General features: G+C 36.0%; 4 protein-coding genes and 2 pseudogenes across 12 annotated transcripts; 5 read left to right on the top strand and 1 right to left on the bottom strand.

Moving 5' to 3' along the window:
• The first annotated feature begins 448 nt into the window (after positions 1-448).
• On the top strand, positions 449-2,049 carry LOC104760799 (uncharacterized protein At4g02000-like; annotated as a pseudogene). Its single transcript, XR_015588968.1, has one exon. The product of XR_015588968.1 is annotated as an uncharacterized protein At4g02000-like (transcript).
• Positions 2,050-2,150: 101 nt separating this feature from the next.
• Positions 2,151-4,836, top strand: LOC104760798 (protein OBERON 2). 2 transcript variants are annotated; one of them, XM_010483762.3, is made up of 3 exons: positions 2,151-2,355; positions 2,814-3,960; positions 4,043-4,836. In XM_010483762.3, exons 2-3 carry the CDS (start codon positions 2,850-2,852, stop codon positions 4,675-4,677), a joined length of 1,746 nt encoding a protein of 581 aa, XP_010482064.2. In that variant the 5' UTR covers positions 2,151-2,355; positions 2,814-2,849; the 3' UTR covers positions 4,678-4,836. The 2 variants fall into 2 exon arrangements, with proteins under 2 accessions (XP_010482064.2, XP_087355548.1); XM_087499422.1 differs by having other exon boundaries at positions 2,189-2,355; positions 2,889-3,960.
• Positions 4,837-8,735: 3,899 nt separating this feature from the next.
• Positions 8,736-11,233, top strand: LOC104725298 (scarecrow-like transcription factor PAT1). Of its 6 annotated transcripts, none has more exons than XM_010483758.3 (3): positions 8,736-9,034; positions 9,457-10,514; positions 10,627-11,233. In XM_010483758.3, the coding sequence occupies exons 2-3, from the start codon at positions 9,487-9,489 to the stop codon at positions 11,075-11,077; spliced, it is 1,479 nt and encodes a 492-aa protein (XP_010482060.2). In that variant the 5' UTR covers positions 8,736-9,034; positions 9,457-9,486; the 3' UTR covers positions 11,078-11,233. The 6 variants fall into 6 exon arrangements, with proteins under 6 accessions (XP_010482060.2, XP_010482062.2, XP_087354140.1 ...); XM_010483760.3 differs by having other exon boundaries at positions 8,751-9,034; positions 9,465-10,514; XM_087498014.1 differs by having other exon boundaries at positions 8,803-9,038; positions 9,465-10,514.
• A 6,173-nt stretch (positions 11,234-17,406) lies between these two features.
• Positions 17,407-19,259, top strand: LOC104760796 (cytochrome P450 89A2). Its single transcript, XM_010483757.3, has one exon. The coding sequence runs from the start codon at positions 17,542-17,544 to the stop codon at positions 19,081-19,083; it is 1,542 nt and encodes a 513-aa protein (XP_010482059.1). The 5' UTR covers positions 17,407-17,541; the 3' UTR covers positions 19,084-19,259.
• Positions 19,260-20,164: 905 nt separating this feature from the next.
• On the top strand, positions 20,165-24,571 carry LOC104728680 (uncharacterized; annotated as a pseudogene). Its single transcript, XR_015588372.1, has 5 exons — positions 20,165-21,290; positions 21,401-21,865; positions 21,963-22,995; positions 23,081-23,243; positions 23,364-24,571. The product of XR_015588372.1 is annotated as an uncharacterized LOC104728680 (transcript).
• Positions 24,536-26,973, bottom strand: LOC104760795 (tocopherol O-methyltransferase, chloroplastic). The gene is made up of 4 exons (XM_010483756.3): positions 26,246-26,973; positions 25,526-25,698; positions 25,124-25,432; positions 24,536-25,004 (listed from the first exon to the last, which is right to left on the bottom strand). The coding sequence occupies exons 1-4, from the start codon at positions 26,598-26,600 to the stop codon at positions 24,798-24,800; spliced, it is 1,044 nt and encodes a 347-aa protein (XP_010482058.1). The 5' UTR covers positions 26,601-26,973; the 3' UTR covers positions 24,536-24,797.
• Positions 26,974-27,957: the final 984 nt, after the last annotated feature.

Genomic DNA, 27,957 nt, shown 5'->3' with positions numbered 1-27,957 from the left:
AATGGTGCCTCACTGATAGCAAAAGGTGTTACTTAGGACTTGAGGATTTCTTCATATGTTGCTAGTGGAGCTCCTAGGTGGTTAACAGGTTTTTTTTATCACGAACAAAGGTTGGTAAGACCCTCTTCTGGTCTGCCATCTCTTCTATTTAATTAACATCCTTTTCTATGGATTTCTATCTCTATATAGCCTTATAAGAATTTCTTTGAGGTTTATTTTAACTTTTCACTAAGCATAAAAAGACAAATTCCTCATCCCTAAGCGATTTTTTGATAATCATCTCCTACCTTGGTTTACCATCCGTTTTGTCGTCTTTGACTTTTTGGGCTACATCTCTTACTCCCAAAGTTAATGTTATATATTTTTACTATTTCCTACCTCCTCTATATATTTACTTCTTACGTTTCCATATACTTCTATCTCTTTCCTTGTTCTTTCCTTCTCTTGAAATTTCTGATGTTTGACGAGTTGTGGAATGATCTGCAATACATGGTTTTGGGCAGAGATGACCCAGAACTGTTTATTCCTCATATGACTTACGCTGACGTGTTAGCTAGGAACCGGCTTAGCTTGATTGGGAGACCCCTTAATCCCAGAGAATAAGACCTTAGGCGTGTGATCTTCTATCTACCTCATCATTGGGGTGTAGCTACGAGGGTTCATGGAAGAGTATTAGCTGACAGTTATGTCCAGTTCTTATTCCAGCCAAAGGCTGATCTGTTTAATGTTCTACGAAGAGGTCCTTGGGTGGTTGACAACTGGTTTGTGGCTTTGCAAAGGTGGGAAGACTTTCCAGAGATGGATTTCCTTACTAGTATTGATCTTTGGGTTCAAATACGAGGTATACCCTTGCCTTATGTTTCAGAAGCCTCTGTTTTGTTTATTGCTAAAACTCTGGGAGAGGTTGTTCATGTGGACTTCAATGAAGAGACTTCGACGCAGATTGATTTCATAATAGTTAAGATAGGAATTGGACTCACAGATCATCTGCGTTTTTTTAGAAATGTCAGATTTGAATCAGGGAAAGGAGCCATGATAGGTTTTGAGTATGAAAAACTCATGAAGATTTGTACTAACTGTTCTCTCATCAACCATGATTCCGTCCACTGTCCGTATCCTGTTCCACCTGTTTATCATGATGATGTCCTTGATGTTCCAGTTGCTCAGGTTTTTGAAGAAGGAGAGGGTTCCAACATTTATAGCTTTCTTAACGAGAAACCCTCCTCTCAAAGTTCTGAGCTTTCCTCTTTCTCTTCCATATCACAGCCTCCAAGACCTGCTAATCATGTTCCCAATCTGAAGGAATTCTTAGCTGCTCACCCTCTCAAAACTAGACTTTCTTCAAGCTCAGACTTCTTAGGTGCCTCATCTAAGGCTAAGGACGACAACATAAGGAAAGAAATAGTTAACTATGAAGATGGAGAGTGTTCTAAACGCAGGAAAGGCCAGCAGGTTCAGTTAGAAACAAAGAGAAACACTCGTCCACAAAGACATGATCTTGGTGTTCGGTTTTATCCAACTGAACATACATCTCCCTGAAAACTGAATAAAGTTTCTAAATCTCAGAGAGTGATCAGTTTCTTGGTCTCTGAGATTCATCCGTGTAACTTAGGTTTTTTGTTTAGCTTTGATTATAATCCTCACTTTTCAGATCAAGCTAGTGGATGTTTTTTTGTTCACGCCTTCTGGTGTTATGATCTAGGTACCAGATGAAGAAGAATGGTCTCGTAGAAGAAATTCATTAAGACCATTGACAACAAGCCTTTTGATAATGATGGAGGGATAAGCAAGAAACTCTCATATCCTAAGCTTATGATGTATGCTTTAAGATCATTTTCAATGATGCTCATTGAATTCTTGATTTTACTGTGCATGATTTGGAGTTGAGTTTATCCTACCATCATCCAGTAGCTTCTAATGAAGTCTTTGTAGTTTAATGTTACTCTGTTTCTCATGTTTTGCTGTAATAACCTTCACTCACCAGCATGGTTTTTCACCATTGATGGTTGTTGCGTTTGTTTGTTATATATAAAACGTACTTTGGAAAAAAAAAAAGACAACTGAAGTCAATACAACGAGGAGATGACCTGTAAACCGGCTGGCTAGGTTACCTTTACATACTGAAAACCGACAACTGTGCGGAGTGTTTCGAACTAAATCAGCTAGTCTTTTTGAGTTCTGTCAAAGCCCCAAAATTCTTGTCTTTGGTCAACGATTCTTATCTTTATTTTTTTCTTTTGTAATAAAAAAGAAGAAATATATTATTATTATTCTGTTCTCTCACTCTCTCTCTCTCTCTCGCTCCCATTGTTTGTTCTTCCTCAGCTACATCTCCCGACGTCTCTCCCCTTTCCGGTGAGTCCTTCTCTTTTGGTCTCTCTCTCTCTCTCTATCTGCTCCGATCTGTGTTTCTTCTCTCTAAGTTTCTTGTTCTATAAAGGTTAAACAAAGAATCATTTCATAGTCTAGTTGTTGAACTTCAATGCTACTTTCAAAAATCGATTTTTTTTTTTTTTTGTAACCTTTTTTTTGGCGTTATAGAGGAATCAATGTTTATAGCATCTAGGCTTTGATTTAGTTGATATCTATCGATTTTTTTCGCTGTGGATTTGTTAGATTCTCCGTTTTGTGTCGTTTCTAGTAATTTACTGAGATTTCTAGGGATTTAATTTGGGAATTTGAGTGTTTGTTTATTTTTTTCTGGGCTAAAGTCAAATTCAGAGCTTGTTACTTACTAATTCTGTAGAAGTATGTTTCTGGGTTAATGGCAATTTTAGAGCTTGGATTCATATTTATTTCTTTTGAATGTGCAGTTTTTTTTTTTATAACTTGTTGGTTTTAAAATATTGATGGGGACATCATCTGGCTCAAATCATCCTCCTCACCAGATGTTACCACCACGTCAGCAACTACGAAGTGGAGGGCTTGAAACAGCTCTTTCACTCGCCTCTTCTGATCAAGAGCCACGGCGTGAGTCTCCAGCCGAAAGTGCGAGTTCTCAAGAAACATGGCCGCTCGGAGACTCTGTTACCCCCCTCGGGACCAAGACTATGATGAGTCGTCAAAAGACTGAGCCTGATTCTCATGACCAAAGTGTGAATGTGATGCACCATGTCTCTAATGCCGATAAGGTCTCAGTACGGGATATAACTAGGGAAAGACTCGAGTTGGTTGCGGAGAGGATGCACCGGTTACCGGATGAGTTTCTTGATGAGTTAAAGAACGGTCTTAAATCTATTCTTGAAGGGAATGTAGCGCAGAGCGTAGATGAGTTCATGTTCTTGCAGAAGGTTGTTCAGAGTAGATCTGATTTGAACTCTTCAACACTTGTTAGAGCTCACCGGGTACAGCTTGAGATACTTGTAGCCATAAATACTGGAATCCAGGCGTTTCTGCACCCGAACATCAGTCTGTCTCAGCAATCTCTTATCGAGATTTTCGTTTACAAGAGATGCAGAAACATAGCTTGTCAAAACCAACTACCGGCTGATGATTGCTACTGCGAAATATGCACCAACAGGAAAGGATTCTGCAACCTTTGTATGTGTACGATCTGCAACAAGTTTGATTTTTCTGTCAATACTTGCCGGTGGATCGGTTGCGACTTGTGTTCACACTGGACTCATACGGACTGTGCTATTAGAGATGGACAGATCACCACGGGATCATCTTCTAAGAATAATAATACGTCAAGTCCAGGAGAAATAGTGTTCAAGTGCCGGGCTTGTAACCGCACTTCTGAGCTGCTTGGTTGGGTTAAAGATGTGTTTCAGCACTGTGCACCAAACTGGGATAGGGAATCTTTGATGAAAGAACTCGACTTTGTTAGTAGGATTTTCCGTGGAAGCGAAGATCAACGAGGTAGGAAACTGTTCTGGAAGTGTGAGGAGCTTATTGACAAGATTAAGGGTGGTTTGGTTGAAGCAACAGCTGCCAAATTAATATTAATGTTTTTCCAAGGTAACCTGCTAATTACTACATTTGTTTATTTATGAGTAGACATGACTCTGACTGTCTAATTGAATCCTTGTTGTTACTGAAGAGATCGAGTTAGACTCCACGAACAGCTTTGAAAATGGGGAAGGTGGACGTCAGATGGCACCTCAGGATGCATGCAACAGAATTGCTGAAGTTGTACAGGAGACTCTAAGGAAAATGGAGATAGTTGCTGAGGAGAAGATGAGGATGTTCAAAAAGGCACGCATGGCTCTCGAGACTTGCGATAGAGAGCTCGAAGACAAAGCCAAGGAAGTAGCAGATTTGAAAGCGGAGAGGCAAAAGAAGAAACTTCAGATAGACGAGCTAGAGAGAATCGTGAGGCTGAAGCAAGCGGAGGCAGACATGTTCCAGCTTAAAGCCAACGAAGCAAAGCGAGAAGCTGATCGGTTGCAAAGGATTGTATTAGCGAAAATGGACAAGTCTGAGGAGGAATACGCAAGTAACTATCTGAAACAGAGGCTGAACGAGGCCGAGGCAGAGAAGCAGTATCTGTTTGAGAAGATTAAGCTGCAGGAAAACTCGAGGGTGGCATCACAGAGCAGTGGCGGTGGTGGAGGTGACCCGTCACAGGTGATGATGTACTCAAAGATTCGTGATCTGCTTCAAGGATACAATCTCTCTCCCAAGGTAGATCATCCTCAATCAAACGACCGCAATCCTTTCAGATCCAATCCTTAAAATGCTTTTCTGCCTTATATGTAGTTTTCATATCCTAAGTTTCATCACTTTGTTTTGTAAAACGAGTGTTTGTAGACGTGTAGGATCTATTTACTGATATTTTTCTAATTTTGTGTGCTCTGTTTGTTGATATGTGATATGATGAAGTTGTCTTATCTATGATGTTGTTGATTTAGGAAACTAGGACATGGGATCACTATCATTCTTATAGGAGAAGGCTTCATGCACCTCATAAAAGTTAATATATGCTTCATGTACTCAGTTGTCCTAATTTTTGTCATAGTCTTGTGTGAGGGAAGGATACAATCGATCCAAGAACTCTACAAATTTACGAGCATCAAAATTTGAAATGAGAACATTATGTTGAACGACGTCAAGAAGGGTCGTTAAATCAGTCTTCCTGAACACCAACAAATCGATTCTTGATCTGGAGAATTACTCTTCTATCGTAGACTATCTCATCCTCTATTCGCTTCTTCTAGCCAACTTATGCAGTCTGAGAATAAAGTAATTTTAGCATCTTCTAGTCCATTCATTTTCAACTTGAATGTTATTACTAAAACTTGTTTAATCTCGCAATTGTACTAAAATAAATGGTTTTATTTATTTTGAGATATGCCATGGTTGAAATTTATTTAAAAAAAACGCATATTATTGGAATATGTGATTATGAGTTTTTCACACTTACTAAGAAACAATAAATATTAATTTTTAATCATTTACTCCACAAAACCATACCACATTCTAAAAATAATTATTAATTATATACCATATGATGAAGAAATTTTTTTTAACAGTACTCATAATAGATATAATTCTACCAATATATATTTGTAATTAATTACCTAGCAATAATAAAAGTTTGAAATCAAGTTTAAAAATTAATCTTTTCAAAATAAGAAATCAAAAAGTCAATCTACAAAAACTGGAGTGGATACTGTTTAAAAGAAAAAATTGTATAATTAAGTTGAATTGTAAGTTATAGACCCTAACATGCACACCTAAAAACAAAACGATGAATCATCATTCTGAAGTCGTAAACCATATCCGAAAAATCAAACTTTGAACAGTCGAACTAAACTCCTAATCCAAAAATGATGGATTTGTTTTTTTTTTATGAACATTAATATGTTTTCTCTATAGAATAACAAAGTAACCTTACATATAATATGTTAGTTAGATTAACATGTTTTCACTTAAAACAAATTAAAACACCACATTGCATAAACGTTTTATGCTTTTAAAGTGATTTTATTAATGTAATGTCAAAAAAAAGGAAAAGAAAATAACTTTATTAACCTATCTTTAGTTTAAAATAAATAAGTTTAATCTATCGTTCACATATGCTTGGTGTATGAGCGTTCACATATGCTCGGTGTCAGGGGCCAGTCAATCAACTGTGTGTTGAAACAAAGAAACCAAAAAGTATGCATATTCTTTCTTGGGATTTGAACGCGGGGAACACCTTTCATTTTAATTTACAGAAACATCTTTACTCATTGAATCGGACTACTTTTTATCTCCTAGTTACTAGATAGAATTTGAGCATTTACTTTTTCTATGGCATAGGAAATGGAATCATAAATATTAAGAAAATTACCACGATTTTCTTTACTCTCCAAGTAACTAAAGTGGATAAAGCACCTTTTACCCTTTTCAAGTTTTCATACACTAGTAGCCCTGTTAAATATAAATTATTAGTTAGCAAACAGGGACTAATAATAGTTAGCAAATTAACAGGACTAGCGCCTAACAATTTTCAAAACAGGGATTAGTAGTAGTTAGCAAATTAACTCTGTAATATTTTCAGAATATCAACTCTGTTTTGAGTTCCATTTAAGAAATGTTTTGGTGCTACGAATATAAATGCTCAAATTATTATGTAATTTATAAAATTACTTTTGGAATAACGGAGAATATATTTGCTAATGTGATATAAAATGCAGGCCCGGCTTGATCAATGGCATGACCCGGTGAAATAATAAAAAAATCTCATTTTACCAAATAATTGGGTTAAATGAAAAAAACTCCTCTTATATTATTTTTATTTGGCTTTATTTATTTGTTTATTAGTTTTGGGTTTTAAAATAATGCTTAAAAATATAACTTGAGACCTTTTAGATATAATTTTCTATATAATTTCAACAAAATTAATTATTTAAATAATATAAACTTTTAAAAATTAAATCTTAAATTTATTGGTCCTTGTGCAAATGCACTTGTTACACTTGCCTATTGCCGGGTCTGTAAAAATGTGTGGATAGATTTTAATCATTACTATATCAGATTTAGATATACTTTAAATTACTTGCTGCACTCCATCACCAGAAAAGTTACCTAGTTGAAGAAGTGGCCGATAGAGTCATCAGGTTTACAAGAAGTGAACAATGGAAAAAAGTGGATTCATTTCTCTTTAGTTTACAAGTGATATGGTGCATGGATCATTACATTGTATGTATGATGTTGAAGAAAACGACAAATATAATGATTTCATAAATATATGATTTTAAGCACATTCGATCTCTATATTTTGCTAAAAGTGATATCTCTTATATTATAGTATTAATTATAATGGGAGAGTTGTCAAAAAGAACAAAAATGAAATAAAGAAGAGCAAGGGGGAGTTGTGTTGTGGGGTCACAATGACACAACATTCACTTACAAAAAAAAAAACAAAAAAAGAGAGTAAAGGTAAAAGATGATAATATTCTATAATTTTTTTCGTATTTTTTCTTCTTTGTTGGTGCTTTGCAAAATTTAATCTTCACTTTGGATTTGGAATCTGAATTCCTATCATCAACAAAGATTTCAGCTTTAAATACTCTGTATCAATAAAAATATTTGGTTCAATAATTTACCGGTGTATGATTTTTGTTGTAATTTTTTTTTTGAATTAATGGAAAAAATCGATCATTAAAAATTTAAAATGCTATCTTAATATTTAAACTTCACTTTTAAGTTGGAGTCTTAATTCCTCTTATCAGCCAAAATTTCAGCTTCAAATGATTTTGACCAATATATTGTTTTTTGTAAATTTTTTATTTTTATGATATAAACTTTTTCCAAATACTTACGAGTTTTTTTGGTTATGATCGATCATTAAAATGTAGGAAATATGCAATAGATAGCACAAAAACAGAATATAATTAAAAAAATACCACGATTGTACAATGGTTGTTAGAGAGTATTCTCTTTCTTCAAATATAATTACACTTATACCTATTTCATATATTACATGTTATTTTTTAAATATCATGTCATTTTTTTAGAACGAAATTATATGTCGGTTTGGGTTCACAAATGAAATGGTTAGGGTTTAGATTTTACAATTAGAACGAAATTATATGTCAGTTTGGGTTCAAATGAGATGGTTAGAGTTTAGATTTTACAATTAGAACGAAATTATATATTGGTTTGAGTTTACAATTTAAAGTTATTTAATTCAATATAACATATAAAAATATAAATATTACATGCTATTTTAAAAAATCTTACCAAATCTTTCACTCTTTCTATCTAACACTAAAAAAAAAAGATGTTTATGTCTTTTTACTCCAAAAAAATGTAGGCTCTATGATATTTTCCTATAAAAAAATGTTATTATGATATTTTCTTTATTTTACTCAATGTTTGTGCTTTCTACTAATATTACCCTAAAATGTAATTATAATTGTTTTTAAAAATTACTTAAAATTGTTTGAGAACTTTTTGCATACGCCTGAAACCAATAAAAATCAACTTAATTAGCTCGTGTTTTGTTTTCAATAGTTGCGTGGCATGAAATCACAACATTTGAATTCAGCATTGTAATAGTCTTCTTTCTCTACCCCGGTCAACATTCTTTGACTTTGATCTTTTTTCCTTTGGTGTTCTCGTCTCGTCTTGCTACATCTACTAAACGCCAACTAGTTTTTTTTTGGTTTGTCCTACTGCGAATTTTATTCACCGTCCGTATTCACGCATATAGAATAATATATTCTTTTTGGTTTAATATACCTTTTTTTCTTAAACTAAGATTAGAGATAGTGAAAGTTGAAAACTAGATTGAGACAAATAATGGATCGGGGACATGTATCTTACATAATTGTAGTGATATATGTGGTGGTGGGAGCGACATGTTTGAGTGGTATAATCGTAAATCACACGCCGTGTTTTAGATTCTGTTCCTTTCTTTCCCTCTCTCTCTCTCTCTCTGATAATAAAAGAGTGAGACTTCTGTTTTGTCTTTCGAGCCATTCCCATGTGCCTTGTCTCCGACAACTCTCTCCCTCTCTCTCTCTCTCTCTTCCTCTGGTTCACATGGAACTTCAATAACATTCACTATTTTAAGGTTTCTCATCTCAGGATAAAAAGTCAGGTGGGTGGGTACTACTCAATTTGGATTTCCTTTTCATTTTTTTTTTCACTTAGAACAGTTCTGTTTGATCTTTGATTCCTTAAGTTTATAAGTTTTATTTTATATATCTCTTATGACTATGATCATATTAATTCTTAAATCATCTATCTCTCTTGATCCTGTAATGAAAATTCTTTGATTTTGGAGGTTATGTTTGCTTTAATTTGACCTCAAAAGGTATTAATTTGCTTCTCTTGTTAGATTCTTGATCTCTGTCTTTTTATCAGTACGTAGATTTGATTTGTTTATGAGTAAGAATTGAGTTATGCATGTGTAGATGAATTGGGTTGATCTGAGTTATATGTTAGGTCATTTTAGAACTAGATTGTCTAGGATGGGTTTGAGATGAGTCAAAGGGTTTGACGATGTTTTTGTACTTGTAGTTGTGCAGATCATTTTAAGGTGTGCTAGAAATGTACAAGCAGCCTAGACAAGAGATTGAGGCTTACTCTTTTGAGCCTAACCCTTCTGGGAAGCTGAGGTACTTACCGGTTAACAACTCTCGTAAACGGTTTTGTACCTTCGAGCCATCTCCTGACTCTCCTGCGTATAATGCTCTGTCGTCGTCTACTGCTACATATGAGGATACATGTGGATCTTGTGTGACGGATGATTTGAATGACTTCAAACACAAGATTAAGGAGATAGAGACGGTCATGATGGGTCCGGACTCGTTGGACTTAGTCGTTGATGGTACGGACTCCTTTGACTCCACGGCGTGTCAAGAGATCAACAGTTGGAGATCAACTCTTGAGGCCATCTCGAGGCGGGATCTGAGAGCTGATCTTGTTTCATGTGCAAAAGCTATGTCCGAAAACGATCTTATGATGGCTAATTCGATGATGGAGAAGCTGCGCCAGATGGTCTCGGTTTCTGGTGAGCCTATCCAACGGTTGGGAGCTTATTTACTTGAAGGTCTAGTGGCGCAGTTATCTTCATCGGGTAGTTCCATTTACAAATCACTTAACAGGTGCCCTGAACCGGCTAGCACCGAGCTTCTCTCTTACATGCATATTCTCTATGAGGTTTGCCCTTACTTCAAGTTCGGATACATGTCAGCAAATGGTGCCATTGCTGAAGCCATGAAGGAAGAAAACAGAGTTCACATTATCGATTTTCAAATCGGTCAAGGGAGTCAATGGGTCACTCTTATCCAGGCATTTGCAGCTAGGCCCGGTGGGCCTCCACGGATTCGGATAACGGGTATTGACGATACGACTTCAGCATATGCTCGCGGAGGTGGCCTTAGCATTGTCGGAAACAGACTCGCCAAGCTTGCTAAGCAGTTCAACGTTCCATTTGAGTTCAACCCTGTATCGGTGTCAGCGTCCGAGGTTAAACCTAAGAATCTCGGAGTCCGGCCAGGGGAAGCTCTAGCCGTCAACTTTGCCTTTGTTCTTCATCATATGCCTGACGAAAGCGTGAGCACTGAGAATCACCGGTACGTACGGTACAGTATTATGTTTTGTATATAAATTTGTTTGGACACATATATATATAGGATGATTCTTTTGTTTTGTCCCTTGACTGAGTTGAGTATATTTTGTTTGCAGGGACCGGTTACTGAGAATGGTGAAGAGCTTATCTCCCAAGGTTGTGACTCTTGTGGAACAAGAATCAAACACAAACACGGCCGCCTTCTTCCCAAGGTTCATGGAGACAATGAACTACTATGCCGCGATGTTCGAGTCGATTGATGTGACTCTCCCAAGAGATCACAAACAGAGGATTAATGTGGAGCAACATTGTCTAGCAAGAGATGTCGTGAACATCATCGCATGTGAAGGAGCTGATCGGGTTGAGCGGCACGAGCTCTTAGGGAAATGGAAGTCACGTTTTGAGATGGCGGGTTTCACTTCTTACCCTTTGAGTCCCCTGGTGAATTCAACCATTAAAAGTCTGCTCAGGACCTACTCGAACAAGTACAGGCTAGAAGAAAGAGATGGAGCCTTGTATCTTGGTTGGATGCATAGAGATTTGGTAGCCTCGTGTGCTTGGAAATGAGACAGAGACATTTTCTCTAGTGTGATCGTAGTTAATGTGTTTGCAGTTTAGTCGCTCATTTGAATCTTCAAAACATTAGAAGAATCTTATTATGTCTACTGCTAGAGACCAAGAAACATGCACACATACCAAAGTCAATGCTTTTACTTCCCCCAATCAAAACTTAAGCATATATATATAGTTCACACGAATGGATCTTTATTAGTGTAGATGTAATCGAAATAAATTGATGTTCAATAAAACAACGAAACAGTGTCTTACTGTCTTTTCACAGTGAACACGTGTAAATGGGTATCTCTTTCCCAAATAAGAAAAATTCTTGGTTCACCCAACTTTCGCAAATAAGAAAAATTCTTGGGTTCACCCAACGGGTAAACCACAATCATTCACCCTCTCTTTATTAACCAATCAAAACACAACAAACTGTCATATCATGTCATATTTATAAAATAAATCAAAACTAAAATAAAAAGACAAAACAAGTTAAGGAATCCAATTCTGTAGATTTTTTTATTAAAAAAATTATGTTGGTTTAGGTTTATAAAATAATGACTAGAGTTTAGATTTTACAAAAAAATAATTAAGGTTTAGTTTTTACAATTAAACACAATTATGTGTCGGTTTGGGTTTACAAAAGAATGGTTAGAGTTTAGGGTTTAGATTTTACAATTAAATGAAATTATATGTCGGTTTGGGTTTACAAAAGAGTAGTTAGAGTTTAGGGTTAGATTTTACAATTAAACAAAATTATATGTCGGTTTGGGTTTACAAAATAGTGGTTAGGGTTTAGATTTTAAAATTAAGCAAAATTATATGTCGGTTTGGGTTTATAAAATAGTGTTAGGGTTTAGATTTACAATTAAAGAAAATTATATTTTAATTTGGGTTTATAAAAAGAGTGATTTGGGTTTAGATGTTATAATTTAAAACTATAATATAATATTTAGAATTAAATATTATAAAATTAATTGATATATAGAATTCATTTCTTTAATCAATAATTTGTTTCCTTAACTAAGAAAGGTGAATAAGAAAGGAAAGAATTGTCCTGCAAATAAATAGTAAATGTGTGATGTGTCTAAATCTAATTAGTAATTTGAATCTGAAGTTCTCAACACTCTACTTTTTTGATAAATCATCATTAATAATCTTCCACATATTAATTAAAAGGTACTGAAACCAAAAACACTAAGCGACTTAAAAGCATATGCTAATTTATAAGATTATATACTAATTTTAATTTTTTCTTAAAAAATAGAAAACACATTAAGGATATACAATTAATCTATGTAATAATAATAATTTGAATATGTTCTTTGTGCGTTATTTTCTCGTACCATTTCATAAAATAATATATATTAATAATTTTTTTTTTACGGTTGCATCTCTTCACAAAGTTGGGGCAGTTGAAAATTAAATTGTGTCTATTACAAACAGTTGAGTCTATTCAAATTCCAACATCTTTACAAATCTATATATTTATTCTTCTCTAAGAGATTTTCAAACTTTATTTTCAACACTTATTTTTCAAAAGATGATGAACTTAAATAATTTAAAATTTAATTTTCAACGTCATTCTCTACTCTCAACATGCACAGTTTTAACATTGATTGTGATGTTAAAATGGTTTCTCATCACTGTGAGAAATCCATTACAATTTTGATTTATTTTAGAAATCGTTGCAACATTTAATTATATTCAATTTCTGAGTATAACTGTTCATAATTTATGAAATTTAAGTTACTAAATTATATTAAAATAAATTATTTCAACCATTTAATGTTAGTTTATTTATGAACCATTGTAACCTTATATCCTTATTTGACAAACCATTTCAACATTTGGTATACTTCCTATTTAAAATCACATCACTAGGGTAAACTCTTCATAAATTATTATTTTTAGTTTTTTAATTACTAAAAGTATATTTAACTGAATTGTTGAAACTTATTAATTAAACCCTAAAATTTTTGTTTATTTGATGAACCATTAAACTTTTGGTTTATTTTGTGAATGGTTGTAACTTTTAGTAAATTTGATATTCATGGTTGTGTTTAAAATTACTAAAAAAAATATAAATAAAATATATTTTGAAGAAATTTGATATTGGATTAACCATATATATATATATATATATGTAATCTACTATAATTTCCAAAACGTTTAATAAGTTTAGGTTGTTTAATATAGAAATATATTTTGTCTATATATTGATGATTGTCTTTATGCTTCAGAGCAACCACATTTATGCTTCATTGTTTATGTTTGTGTTTTGTATCATCATTGTCTAAATGTTGGTGTGTATCTGTTTTGTTGGCAGGTTGCTCCGAAGAAAAAGAACCGGATATATGGGGTTGGTAACATGCAAGTAGAAACATCTTCAGCTCAGATTGATCAACCGCCTCCTCCTTCTGAAGATCCACTTGTTCTAGCTGCGAAGCTTGCTGCTGCCGAAGCTGTTCTTGCAACTCAGGCTACTCAACCTCAGACCAATGCAGTGAAGATGCAAGAAAATTCAGAGAAGATGCATAGTTATAATGCATACTTTAATTATCTTGCAGAGAAAGATCCAGACTTTGCTGCTAGATTTCCCCGAGAAGATTCAGCGGCCAGACTAGTGACCAGAGATGCAACCACCGGGGAAGCAACCACCGGAGAACCTACCTGATGAACTCTCTTTATATGTGTAATGTTTTGATTAGAACTTGATCAGTTACTCTCCCTTGTAGACTTATTTTGAAAACTTAGTACTTCTAATTAATTATAGTTTTAATTTGCATAAGTTTACAAGGTTTAATTCTAATTATAGGTTTAATTTTAATTACAAGTTTAATTCTAATTGCCGGTTTAATTCTAGTTAAGCTTACCAAAATGAAAAATTTAATTTTTTTATACTATTATTATTATTTTGCGACGGAAAATATAGTTGCAAAAGCATCGCAAATTTGCGAGGAAGTTACTAGATACTAATTTTGCGAGGAAATTGCTTTTTAAACAAGTACTCGCAATTTGCGCTTAGTTTGCGAGGGGAATATTTTCCTCGCAAAATTTGTGAGGGATTTGCTACGTTTATCGATTTGCGAGAAGCGATTTGCGAGGAACGGACTTTCCTCGCCAATCTCTCGCTTTTGTCGATTTGCGTGGAATTCGCTACATATTCGTCCATCGCAAAACCGTTGTTTTCTTGTAGTATTTGAACCATAGGAGATCGGTTTCTATGGCAGGTCAAAAGCGCTCTGCTGACTACAGTAATACCCCTTAAACAATGGGGTGGGGTTGCGCTTAAGCCGTTCCTCCCTCAACTTCCAACAACATTTTTCAAGTGTTTGGAACACTACAAGGTAAGTCCATGTCTCAACTTGAGCGCAAGTGAAGTTTATGAATGTCTAATGATAGGCAAGGACTACATCTACGACATTTTGGATTTAAATATTTAATAGAAGAGACAGAATTTAAATTAAAGAGACGCATGACCAGAATCACAAAATCCACTCTTTTCGAATAGTATAAGGCTACATCTGCCTTGTTGGAGTAGATTGGTTTACATATTTCATCTAAAAGTTTATAGTCAGCTATCCTACACTTTTACCCGTTTCCAAGTATTGTACTGTTAAATTTAAATGACAAATAGACGACATATGCGGAAAATATTAATGGAGTTGTTTCGTAAGCTCAACTAATATAAAAGTGATGTTAACGAAGAGGGAAAAGCAGAGCTTGCTTTCCTACCAAAGGATTGCCATTGGCTTCTCTCATTCTTGCCATTGGCTTCTCACATTGTCTTTGTCGTCAAAATCCACGTTCCCTTATTTCCGTAGACGTAGAGTATGTTGTTGATTAGTATGCCAAATTGTTTGTGTTATCTGTGTTTTATACCAAATCACAAATCCAGCTTCTTTCTTGACACAACTTAAGTTCGAAAATTTTCCTGCAAAGTCGAAGTCAAAAGAGATAAGGGAGATGAATCCATTTTCTTTCATAAAATCAACATTCCTAAACACCAGAGCAACTACAATCCTGCTTCCATATAAATGATAAGTAAGAGGGCTCTAAGTAAAAACGTAGCTGATAAGATAGATAGACCAACCTGTAAAAAAAACTATATAATCATATATATGTAAAATCTAATCCGTTCCATAACATGATCTATAAGAATTTAAATTTTCTTTTAGCAAGTTAAAAGTATATAAATATTTAAATTAACAATACTAATTTGTTTAGAATTATTTAAGTATATTTTTGGACATTGCAAATAATGACTTCAAATTTTGATATTTATTCAAATGAAAAAGTGTAGTTATGTAAATCTTACAATAAAAAGCCAAATATTAAGAATTGAGGAAAACTACTACTCCATTAAAAAAAAGGATATGATTGCTATTAAGTGACTGACCTCTTATTAAGCTTCTAATTAGAACTCATATTACTATTAAGTTGCAAGTTAGGTAGCTTTCTAAAGCATGGTGTAGTAGGAACTTGTGCAGTCAGGATGATTGTGAATGGGGTCAAACAATACATCAATTTTCAAAGTTTCCATGAAAGCATCATTTAATTTTGGGTCAAAGTCTTCATATTGTCCTCAAGAGAGATTTTCAGCTAAATTGATGTATAACCAAAATCAATATCCTTCATAATGGTATATTTGAATTATGTATAACCAAATTGACCCTTTATAATTCAAGAGAGATTTTCAGCTAATTTGATGTATAACCAAAATATGATTGCTATTAAGTGACAAGAGTCAATTTGGTGTATAACCAAAATCAATAAACTAATTAAGAATATAGCATAATATTCAAATAAATTAGAAGAATAGGAGGAGGAGTTGGGAAAATTACAATTTTGGTGTTATGGTGGTGGTGGTGGTAGTAGAGGATAATGGTGGCCGGAGGAGAGGTGGCCGGAGGCCGGCGATCGGAGGGGTGGTGGCCGGAGGGATGGTGGCGGAGGTGGCTGGAGGGGTGGTGGCCGGATGTGGCCCGAGAAGTTGGCCGGAATCCAACGACCGGCGGTGAACGGTTGCTGCTGGTGGTAGTGGATTGTGGTGAAGAGAGGTGGTTATAGGGATAAATTAGTCATTAATACATAAAATATAGACTATATAACTTTTTAATGGTTAGAATAGCTATCAAATGAATTAAAAGATTTTTTGTTGGTTATAGGCTCTGAAAAAACAATCAATATTTACATACGTAACTAATGATGTCACAAACAAAAAAATATATTTGTTTGTACTATAGTAGATAAATAAAACAAAATAAAATATCTTAAAGCATAAAAAAAATCAGCTTCTTGAAAATTATGATCTTATAAATTACTAAAACAAAATAGCATGTTTTATGTGGAAAAAAACAAAATCATACTCATTTTGTAAAATTTTAAATAATTATTATTGCAAATTTGTAGTCTTGTAGATATTTACTTGATTTCTTCCTCATTTGTCTCGATTATTCTCCACTTATGCCACGTACATCATCTCTGGAATTCAAACCGTTTTTTGTCTTTCTCTATTTGATATTTCAGAGAAGGAGAAGAAGAAATGAATCGCAAATTGTGACGCCATATTTGATTAATTTACCATAAATGCAAACAAAATGTCGTTTTTATAGCATAATATATTTTAGACTTACAAAAAAACAGAAACAAAAACAAAACAAAATTATATACTTTCAAATATGTTTGTGGATTAATTAGTAATGGCATGTATAAAACAATAGGGTCTCGGACTTTCGGGTTCAAGCTTTGGTTGTTACATATTTTTTTTAAAAAAAAACTTAAATCAAAGAACCAAAACGATATCGTTTAATCTAAAAAGATATGACCTCATTACACATGTGTCATCTAAATTAGCATTTATTAGAATTAACTAATATTCTTTAACTTAGATGCTGAATTACACATGAAATATAAAGTTTGGGTATGAAATTTTTGTGTGTTTGGATATGAATTAGCACAACAATTTTTACAAACAAGTTTTATATAAAATTAATATCTAGATTTTTCTCTATAAATTTTCATTAGAGAATAAAAGGTTTTAATTAAACTCAATTTTATTAACTTCAAAAATTAAGGATTCAAGAAGTTTTTAATTATTATAAAATCTATTTACCAAATTTATTTAAAATAATATAGAATTATAGATTGACAGACTTTTAAGAAGGGCACTTTTATTTCCAACTCCATTGATTTTTTAAGGTTATTAGTTTCAAAATTAAAAATTTAAAACTTTTGTTTCCAACCCCATTGATTTATTTCCTAAAATCTGGAAAGAGATAAGGGAACAAGATATGACAAATAAAATTGCTTAATCTCTAAGAATAAATAGTATTACACGTAGGTTGACAAATAAAATATTGATACATGAATTTAGCCAGCCACACACATATATACAATACATATATATACAAATAGAGGAAGGAAGACTTAAAATTGTAGACGTAGAATAATAGAAGGGACCAAAAGATATGGAGATATGGTTACTCATTTTGGCCTCTCTCTCCATATCTCTCCTTGTCAATCTCCTCTTCCTTCGTCGCCGTGACTCTTTCTCTCTTCCGTTACCACCTGACCCTAACTTCTTCCCTTTCGTTGGAACCCTCCAGTGGCTCCGGCAAGGCTTAGGTGGTCTCGACAGCTATCTCCGCTCCGTCCACAACCGTCTAGGTCCAATCATCACTCTCCGCATCACTTCCCGCCCCGCCATCTTCGTCGCCGATCGTTCTCTCGCTCACCAGGCTCTCGTCTTGAACGGCGCCGTTTTCGCTGACCGTCCACCGGCGGCTCCGGTCAGCAAGATTGTTTCTAGCAACCAGCATAACATCAGCTCTTGTTCGTATGGAGCCACGTGGCGGCTTCTCCGCCGTAATCTCACCTCTGAGATTCTCCACCCGTCGCGCGTGGGATCTTACACTAACGCGCGGCGGTGGGTTCTTGAGATCCTCTTCGATCGGTTTCGTAAGAACAGAGGTGAAGAACCGATCGTTGTGGTTGATCATCTTCACTATGCGATGTTTGCGCTTCTTGTTCTCATGTGTTTTGGTGATAAGCTCGACGAGAAGCAAATCAAACAAGTGGAATACGTTCAGAGGAGACAGCTTCTTGGGTTTACTAGGTTCAACATCCTTAATCTCTGGCCTAAGTTCACTAAACTGATTCTGCGAAAGAGATGGGAAGAGTTTTTCCAGATGAAGAGAGAGCAGCAGGACGTTTTGCTTCCGCTGATTCGTGCTCGGAGGAAGATTGTTGAAGAGAGGAAGAAGAGATCATCAGAGGAAGACAACAACAAAGAGTATGTACAGTCATATGTTGATACTCTGCTCGATGTGGAGCTTCCAGATGAGAAGAGGAAGTTGAACGAGGACGAGATTGTGAGTTTGTGCTCTGAGTTTCTCAACGCCGGGACTGATACAACAGCCACGGCGCTGCAATGGATCATGGCCAACCTCGTCAAAAACCCGAATATCCAGAAGAGACTGTACGAGGAGATCAAAAGCGTAGTTGGGGAAGATCAAGCAAAGGAAGTGGAAGAAGAAGACGCGCAGAAGATGCCGTATCTCAAGGCGGTGGTTCTGGAGGGTCTCCGGAGGCATCCTCCGGGACACTTTGTGCTACCGCATAGTGTCACGGAAGACACCGTATTGGGAGGGTACAAGGTACCGAAGAAGGGGACGATTAACTTCATGGTGGCAGAGATAGGGAGGGATCCAAAGGTGTGGGAGGAACCAATGGCGTTCAAACCGGAGAGGTTTATTGGGGCCCAAGAAGAATCGGTGGACATTACCGGAAGCAGAGGGATAAAGATGATGCCGTTTGGAGCTGGAAGGAGGATATGTCCAGGGATTGGGCTAGCAATGCTGCATCTCGAGTACTACGTAGCCAATATGGTGAGGGAGTTTGAGTGGAAAGAGGTCCAAGGTCATGAGGTTGACTTGACTGAGAAGCTCGAGTTCACCGTCGTCATGAAACACCCGCTTAAGGCTCTTGCTGTGCCTAGGAGAAGTTACTAGCTAGTACTCTTCTACTTCGCTTTGTCACGCGATTTAGCATATTAAATACACCAAAAGATATATTTGATGCTATATATGTGCATTTTGTTTGGTGAAGTCTACTATGGATTCAAATTTTTAGTGAAGGGAGTACATTTTTTTTGTACTTTGGAATAAATGATATAAATTAAGAACAATGCTTTTATTTTCTTGTATGTACTATGCCTAGTGTTTTGTCAGCTGGAGCTAGAAAAGTAGGATTTATAGTGGACGAGATAATTCGTACGCGACTTTTTGATGATATATGGGCGTACTTTTGTCGAGAAATTGAAAGGAAGCGTTTGTGATATACTCCTCTGTCTCACATAGTTTGATAACTATGTTTTAAAGAATAATCATTGTCTTTCAATGTTCTGAATATTTTTAATAAATTTTTGTTTTAATAATTATTGATGTTGTAGAATGTATGGAGCGAGAAAATGGGAAAGTGAAAAAATATCAGAAAAATAAATCATGAGAAGTCATAAATAAAATAAAAAGATCATCATAAAACAAAATTAATCATATATTTTATTTGCTTTAATATATGTGTAAAATCCTAAACATCAAATTATGTGAGAGTACTACATAAAGCAATACTAGTTGTCAATAGGGTTGGAAGGTCTGGTGACCATTGGCTAAGGCGTTTCATTACAATCAATCATATTGCCCAAGAGAAACAACATTCCAAAAAATCACAGAGGGACTTAATGTGTATGGTGATTTGTGGACGAGATATAATTTAGGTATGACTGGGCTGCTCACTACTATAGAAGAAAATGCTGTGAATAAGAAGATAAGTGATATCATCGAATGCATGAGTTCTTTCGTATCCAAAAGTATTGGGTACACAATTTAATTACACAACTAAAATTTACCAAGATGGTTTGGCCTATTGCCTTTATATGTCTAAAAGAGCTTGTTGTTCCAACATCCAACAGTCTAATGTCTTCTTGACCTTTGGTTTAAAACGCCGAAAACGACGACGTCTTGTCTGTCACAGCTCCGTAGGTTTTAACTTTTAACAAAAATTCAAAAAGTTTATTGGCAAACAAAAAAAAAAAAAAATTCTAAAAGTTTCGTTTTCTCCAACAAAACTGAAAAAGAAAACAAAAAAATTCAAATTGCAGAAAATGGAGAAAAGGCTCCGGTCATCTCTCAAGACATCCGCCGACGAATTCATCTCAACGGCAGTCAAATTAACCCTAAAAACCTCAAAGGCGTCGCTGAAATCAATCATCTACGCCGTGAAACCCTCGTCGGACCTCTCATCTTCTCTCCCACTCGCTCTTCACAACTCAATCCACCAACACACAGAATCCTTCCAAAAACTCGATGATGATGATGATACTACTACTCCCTACGTCCCTTCTCCTTCCAATTCTCCTCCGCCGAAACGCCAACGAGTTGGATCCGTAACCGATTCGGGTCAGCGTAAGCACGAGATCCTCCTTAGTTCTCTTCAGGTTCTTTCTCATGCTGTTCATCTATGTCTTCTGAATCCCAAAAAAGCGTTTTCAACTTCGGATTTACTTCCCGCTGCTCAATATTTGCATGATAATCTTAGACTGTTCGAGTCGGATTCGGTTCTGTGTCTCGAGATTGCTGGGATTTGTGAGTGTTGGTGGAAGGAAGGTTTAGTGGGAAGAGAGTCTTTGATTTCTCAGTCGTTACCTTTTTTGCTTTCGAGGTCATTGACGTTGAAGAAGAAAGTTGATGTTCATAGAGTGTATATGCTTAGGGAAGCTTTTACATTGTTTGATTTTGAGGATGAGAGTATTGAAGATCTGAGGATGTTGCTGATGCGCTGTGTGGTTTCTCCTCTCTATGTCAAGACTGAAGATGGTCAGAGGTTTGTTTCCTTTGCGTTTGGGCTTAGTAGACAGTTGATGAAGGCTGGTCTTGCTGTTGTTAAGGCTCAGATCCCTTTGGCGAGGAAGTCTGTGCTTGAGGGTTTTGGTGGGATTTTATTTAGAGCTTGGAAAGAAGTGGAGCAGCAAGATTTGAAAGGTGAGATTGAAGATGGTTTTTTGCAAGGGATTATTGATACTTGTATTCACGCTAGTTCTTGCGCCTTTGCTGCTTCTTTAAGGAGGGTTTTGGAAGGCTTTATCAGTCAGCGAACGACTCAAGGAGTTGAGAAGCTTCTCTTTAGCCTTGCTGAGCCTATGATATTTCGCTCATTGCAGGTTTGTTTTTTTTTTTCTTCAAGTCTTTGCCTTCTTCTCAAAGAAGAAACATTAGGGGTGATATCTAGCAGGAAGTGATTTTGCTACTCTTTATCTTCTTCTTCTTTCAGGTTGCAAATTCAAATGTTCGTTTAAATGCTTTACATTTGCTTCTGGATCTTTTCCCCATGGAGGATCCTGATGCAACAAAAGAAGCAAAAGATAGCCTACTTGACAAACAGTTCTACTTGTTGGAAAAATTGATGAGTGATGAATGTTCAGATGTGAGGTCTGTTGCTGTGGAAGGTCTCTGCCGAGTTTTCTATCTTTTCTGGGAAGTGATCCCATCAGCAACTATTACAAAGGTCCTCACAAAAATTTTCGATGATATGTCACATGAATCGTGCAGTGAGGTTAGACTTTCAACGGTTAATGGTATAACTTACCTCCTCGCAAACCCACAATCCCATGGCATACTTAAAGTGCTTCTGCCAAGACTGGGGCATTTGATGCTAGATAGTGTTACTTCAGTACGCGTTGCAATGGTAGATCTGCTGCTTCTTTTACGAGATGTTCGTGCTTTCCAGTTTAATACGGTAGGAGGAGGGCCTTCCATTTTTGTTTCAGATGCGTGATATTTTTTTATTTACTTTTCTTGAGTGACTGGTTAAACAGTTTCCTTGATATACGCAGGTAGTGAGCTTGGATGTGTTATTATCTGTGCTTGCCTCTGATCAGACTCATGTTGCTAAGGGAATCGCTCGACTGCTAATACCATCATACTTTCCATCAAGAAAGAGAGCTGAGGAGGCATGCCAGCGATGTAGAACACTCATAAACAGAAACCCAATGGCCGGTGCACGGTTTTGCGAATTTTTAGTATCTTTAGGAGCAACCGTTCAATCTGTGCTGCACCTTGTTGGGTTCTTGTTGAATTCAGTCTTGTCAGGTGATAAGCTAGAGGAGAACCAGACTGAAGGCTTGCTTCGTGCTGCGTACTATCTCTGTAAAGATTTGGTTGCTGATTCTGGGTGTATGGCCTCCCTGAAAAAGTTGTTACCTGGAGTAAAATTGAAAAGCTTGCTATCATTTGCACCCACTGCACAGGCTCAGTCATCTGTCTTCGATATAATCGCTATGGTCTCCCCTGATATTGTCTCTGACGTCCTAGAAGACTGCATGAATTTAGTTGTCAATTGTGGTGGTTCGCCTGGTGATCCAGGACGACAGACTGAGTTGAGGTCTGTACACAAGTTACTCCTCTCTTCTAATGCCTTTTCTGACCTCATTGGAACTTTTACCAGTATCATGCAGAAGACTGCGTACCGTTGTCAAATCAATTTTGGCTATGAAGTAGAAAGTAATAAAGTGCATTCCATGTCGAGGAAGAAATCAAAGTCCTCTGGAAAATCTTCCGCAAGGTGGAAACATGTTAGTGGAAAAAATACAATCAGTTTTGAGGAAGATTACTCGGTTGCTGTGGGAATAGCATGGCAAATAAAGGATTTACTCGCTATCGAAGATGCTCGTAAAGCTATACTCAAGTCTGATATTGAAGACTTACTCCTTGCCTTAAAAGTTTGTCTCCCAGACTAGCATTCTGCAAGCCAGTTGTTGCAAATACATGGATGTGTACCCAGTATTGGCATATACTTCTCTTGCTTTGCACATGACCCTTCAGAATCTTTATACGGATGCTCAGAGGAATGATACGAGGATCGCTGAGGCAAGGAGTTTTTGCTTTCCCTCTTGACACCTTCCTCTTCACACAATCAGATTACTAATTATTAGGTTTTTCCAATTTGTTCCAGGATATTATGGACCAAACAATGGATCACATCTTAGGCTGTACAGATGAACTATTTCAAGCAGGTGACAGTGGAACGCCCGGCACCACATCTCCAGAGGCTAACCTTAGCAAGAAATCCACTACAAGTAAGGGCAACCAACTGAAACAAAAACGTTCAAATGCTGGTGAGTGGAGAGGTTGAGTTCATTCCACATGTTACCCAATATAATGAAATCTCTTCCTGTGGTAAATAACATCCTGATGAAGAATTCAAGTTTCTGACACCGTTTTCATGCTTAATGCAGCTTCTGAGGGATCAAAGGAACGAGTTGTACTAAACAAGGTCAAAATACTAACTGGAATTCTCAAGTTTTTCGTTGAGTATACAGAGATGGGTCTAGCTTCCCATTTCCAAGCAAGGATGTTGAAGTTCACATCTGCATATCTGAAGTATGCCATCTCCATTTTGAACGACCATTCAACCGGTAAGTTACAATTTCAGGATGCAGATATGAAGGACATGATTCTGTGTACAAAAAGCTCCACCAGTTATGCCGGAAAGTTCATAAACCTAGTGATGAGAAACGCAACCGAAGCTTCTCAACCTTTGTTTGAAGCTTTTGACCTTGCAAATGACCTGCTTGATCTCTTCACCACGGTTGAGATATCTCTAGGCTCGGCTTACGCATCAAGACTGGTGACAGCTTTAAACCCGTGGATACCAGATGTGGTTCTTGCACTAGGACCTTGTTTCATCAACAACAACTTGGAAGAAGAAAGCTCATACACCAGCTCGTTCAACCACATTAAGCTCTGCTTTCCGTCATGGCTTTTTACATGTGCGAAGATCGAACTACTTGAAATCAACAAAGAAGATGAGACCTCGGAATCCCATCTACAATTCCCGGCATTCAAAAGAATGAGAAACACCATAGTTTCATTGGTGAAAGGTAACTGTAAGGTGGTTGATGGAATTGGTTATTTTCTTCTGATATGCTCTGCAGTGAGTATAGAGAAGAAGGATTACAGTACAGCTCTAGGATTGTTGAACTTTGTATGTGGGAAGTTGGTTAGTAGAGAAGATAGAGAGTGGAGAGAGCTGGACACAATGTTGGTGTTACTTCCAAGAATCTACCCGATCATAGAACGAGAGATTGGTGAAGAAAGTGATGAAGATGTAGTGAAGAAACTGGAGGCCGCAAGAGATTTGCTTCAACCTGTGTGGATGTACCATGTCTACGAAACCAGAAGGTTTCGCATGATGGAGGAAGAAGAAGAAGAATAGATAGGAACATAAGTTTTAGAGTTTTTATGCATTGTCACATATTCGGGATCAGAGTGTTCTTTTGAATTCTTAAATTGAAATTGATCCTACCCGAAGAGAACAAGTCCAAGTTGTATCTGTATATGAGAGGTCTTTGAAGGTTTGGTCTGGCAGTTATAACGCCATTTCTTTTGCCAGATGACTTATGTTTAATTTTTCTTTTAAATAAATTGAAATTGATAAAGAAAAGTTACATAATCTAATATAAAACATTATCATCTTTAACCGAACAATAAACTGAAGATATATGTATTGTTTGGAGAAAAGACCTCTAAAAGACTGAAATTTTACTTGATCTAAAATAAATACGGCGGAATCTCATCATTATGGTTTCACATAGTGACTCTTATTCAATTCTTCTAGTAGTATGTGAATAACTGATAACAGCGCCAAATTGTTTTAGCTTTTTTAGACTTTAGAGGGGCTTCCTGCAAGTGATGATGCCAAACTTAATGACACCTTTCTTGTAACCTTCGATCATCAATGGCATTGTCAACGCTCCTTTTATACTCTTCATTCCACTACGAAGCAGAGACACAAGGCCCTTCCACGTCAACGCTGTTCGTATAACAGCCGGCCAGAAAGGAGCTACATTCTCTGACCAATCTGCACACTTAATATCCTACAAACACGTATATATATATTTCAGATACTATATAGTTAAGCAGCAATTAAACTTTCAGTTAAAATTATGCAAAGTTTTCGGCAGTAAATAAAAAGGGTAAAAATATATATAATAACCTGGAGAGAATGGGATTGAAGCAAGTGGACGTAATCATCGGTGGAGCACCAAGCCGGGAGATAGAATGTCTTGCAGATTTTGTCCAAGAGGTTTTGCTCCCATGGCTGCAAAGCTTTTTCTCCCGCGGATAGGTTTCTGTGGCACCATGTCACTATTATTATCCTTCCTCCAGGAGCCACCACACGTACCAACTCGTTCACAAACTTGGCCTTGTCAGGCATATGCTCACCGCTCTCCATCGACCACACCAGATCGAATTTTCCATCTTCAAATGGCTGATCCAACGCGTCCGCAACTTGGAAGGAAACCTATATATATATAGGTCCAATAAATGCTGTAGAATTAGAGGGAAAACAAAAAAAAGAAACAATTCATATTTATCGCAAACTAGAAGAAACTACCTTATGAGCAAGTGATTGAGCAGCTGCGAGATCATTGGCTCTGTTGGCCTGAACAGGGCTGAGAGTAATACCAATGCTCTCGGCTCCAAATTTAGAGGCAAGATACCTTGAGCTTCCTCCTATCCCACATCCAACATCCACTATTTTCTTTATGTTTTTCTCCTCCTCTTCATCTTCAGTCACAATAATTTAAATGGCATATTAACTCAACTTCATGTGTATAAAATATGTAACTTACAAGAGTAAGAAAGAGTTTTACGTACATTCGCCTACGAACTAGTCTATAAGAAAAATAATATCTAACAGTAAACTATATATATATATACTTATGAGTAATTATTAAGCTTTGTTATTTACAGCTATGTAATTTATTAAGTTTTGCAATCATATGTCGTCACTCCAATTGTTAAAAAACAGAGTAAAAATTACATGACAGATAGAAAAAAATATGGTTCACAAAAATATATATATAGTCAGAGATGGCCTGGTGCTTATGGATGGAACGTGGCTAATAAAACCACCTTTCATGGGGTAACAGATTACATTATTTGACAATAAAAAGACAAATATCCCACCCCACAAATATAAGAATGTTGTGTACAAATCAAGATTTTCAGAATTATTTTCTCGGTTTTCTTTTTTTAAATGAAAAATAAGCTAATGCATTATGATTTAGATTACTTTTTGTCAAAAAGAAAAAGAAAAAAAAGAAAAACTCACCAGTAGTAACACCAGCGAAACGGAGAGACTCTTCAATCATTCGGATCTGAGCTTCTCGGTGACCAGAATCAGAGAGTTGCACGGAAGAATCAGGGTCATAAAAGCCATGATGCATGTGATCTCCCCAAATCTCTTCCCACAAACCCGACGTTTCATTGTAGAACTCCGCTATTCCTTTACGTAGCGCCTCAGTGGAGGTAGCAGCAGCGGCCACAGCCACGTTCCCACGGGTTGTTGTCGTCGTCATAGAGGCTGAGGATGATGGAGACCGAAAGAGAAGCGATGAGCGGAAAGAGGATGAGTTGGTTCGGTAAGAGAGGCTTGTGAGAGAAGAGGGTGCGAGAGCCGCTTTCATTTTTATAAACGAGAGAGCACACAGAAGAAACGTGACTAATTCAGGGATTGCAATTACTGGAACAGTCTGCTGAGTTCAGATGACTTTTGATATAACATTGGACCCTCTAAGGATTAGAGCCACATGATTTGATGGTGGTGCCACACCCCCACAGGTCTTGGGGAAAGGGCCAATCATTTACATCCATTTATCACTTATTTATTTATTTATTTATTTTTTTGCTCATAGAAGAAAACTAGGACAAGAAAAGATCCAATTGTTTTTTTTTTTATATAAAAGTAAATAGCAAACAAATATTGTTAGAGGTGAAGTAAGCAAAAGAGAGCTTAATAAAGTAATTGTGACAACTATCACAGGCTTGTAGGGCTATGAGCCTCTTGAATTGCGGAATGAGTTAGGAAAAATATTTTGGGATTAAAATATTTTGATAATATTGGAAATAAAGGATATATATTTAAAATTTTGTTCATATATGCATTCTAGGATTAGAATTGGGGAGATATGCTTTATATTAACTGAAATTTTATTATACGTACCTTTAATGAAGTCTACCATATATCTTAATTTTAAAATTATTTAATTTAACAAGTTTATTTGGGTGTAGTGATTTATTTTAATTTTTTTTTTTGGTGTAGTGATTAAACTAGTATTTTTTTGGTGTCGAATACATGTTCGACCCGCGATCCATCTTATACTAGTGGCGTTTGCGGGTGGTAGCGTTGCTAGTGATTGGTACCAATCATACAAATCGCTCCCAACCGCTTGAAACCACTGAAGTACAAAAGCTGTTTCTCGCAAGCGGTTCCGGTTCAATTTTTTTTATTAAAAAAAAACTTAAAACAAATCAATGATACTGAAATATTTTTATATATATCTTCTATCTAACCATTTTGTTAAGGATGAGAGAAAATGAAGTACGGATATGATCGAGAAGATTAGAAATAAACAATTACAAAAAAATAAGATTCCAATTAACAATAATCTGGAAACTTGATGTAAATTTAATGGCACATCGCACATGAATTCAAAAAAATCTAAATAAATATAACATTTCATAAGAAATTAAAGAAAATAAGATTATTTAGGAAAAATATTAAAACAAATCACCAGTAACTCTTCTCACCTGTCGCTTGATCATTCCAAAAATCGTAATGTTGTGAGTCAATAAAACTAAAAATATCTCTCTTCCAAAATTCAAATACATTGGTCTTTCATAATTAATTAACCTTGGCTTTGTGATTCATTGTGAGGAACTTATTGAGTGTTTGAGATTTAAGAGAGAAGATCCACTATCTAAATCATATTTTTTTTGTCATTTAACACATTACTTGATTAAATTTGGGAGATTTTTAAAAAC

The sequence above is a fragment of the Camelina sativa genome, chromosome 18, assembly GCF_030686135.1.
Source record: "Camelina sativa cultivar CO46 ecotype springtype chromosome 18, ASM3068613v1".
Taxonomy (NCBI): Eukaryota; Viridiplantae; Streptophyta; class Magnoliopsida; order Brassicales; family Brassicaceae; genus Camelina; species Camelina sativa.
This window is presented reverse-complemented; position numbering and strand designations above follow the sequence as displayed.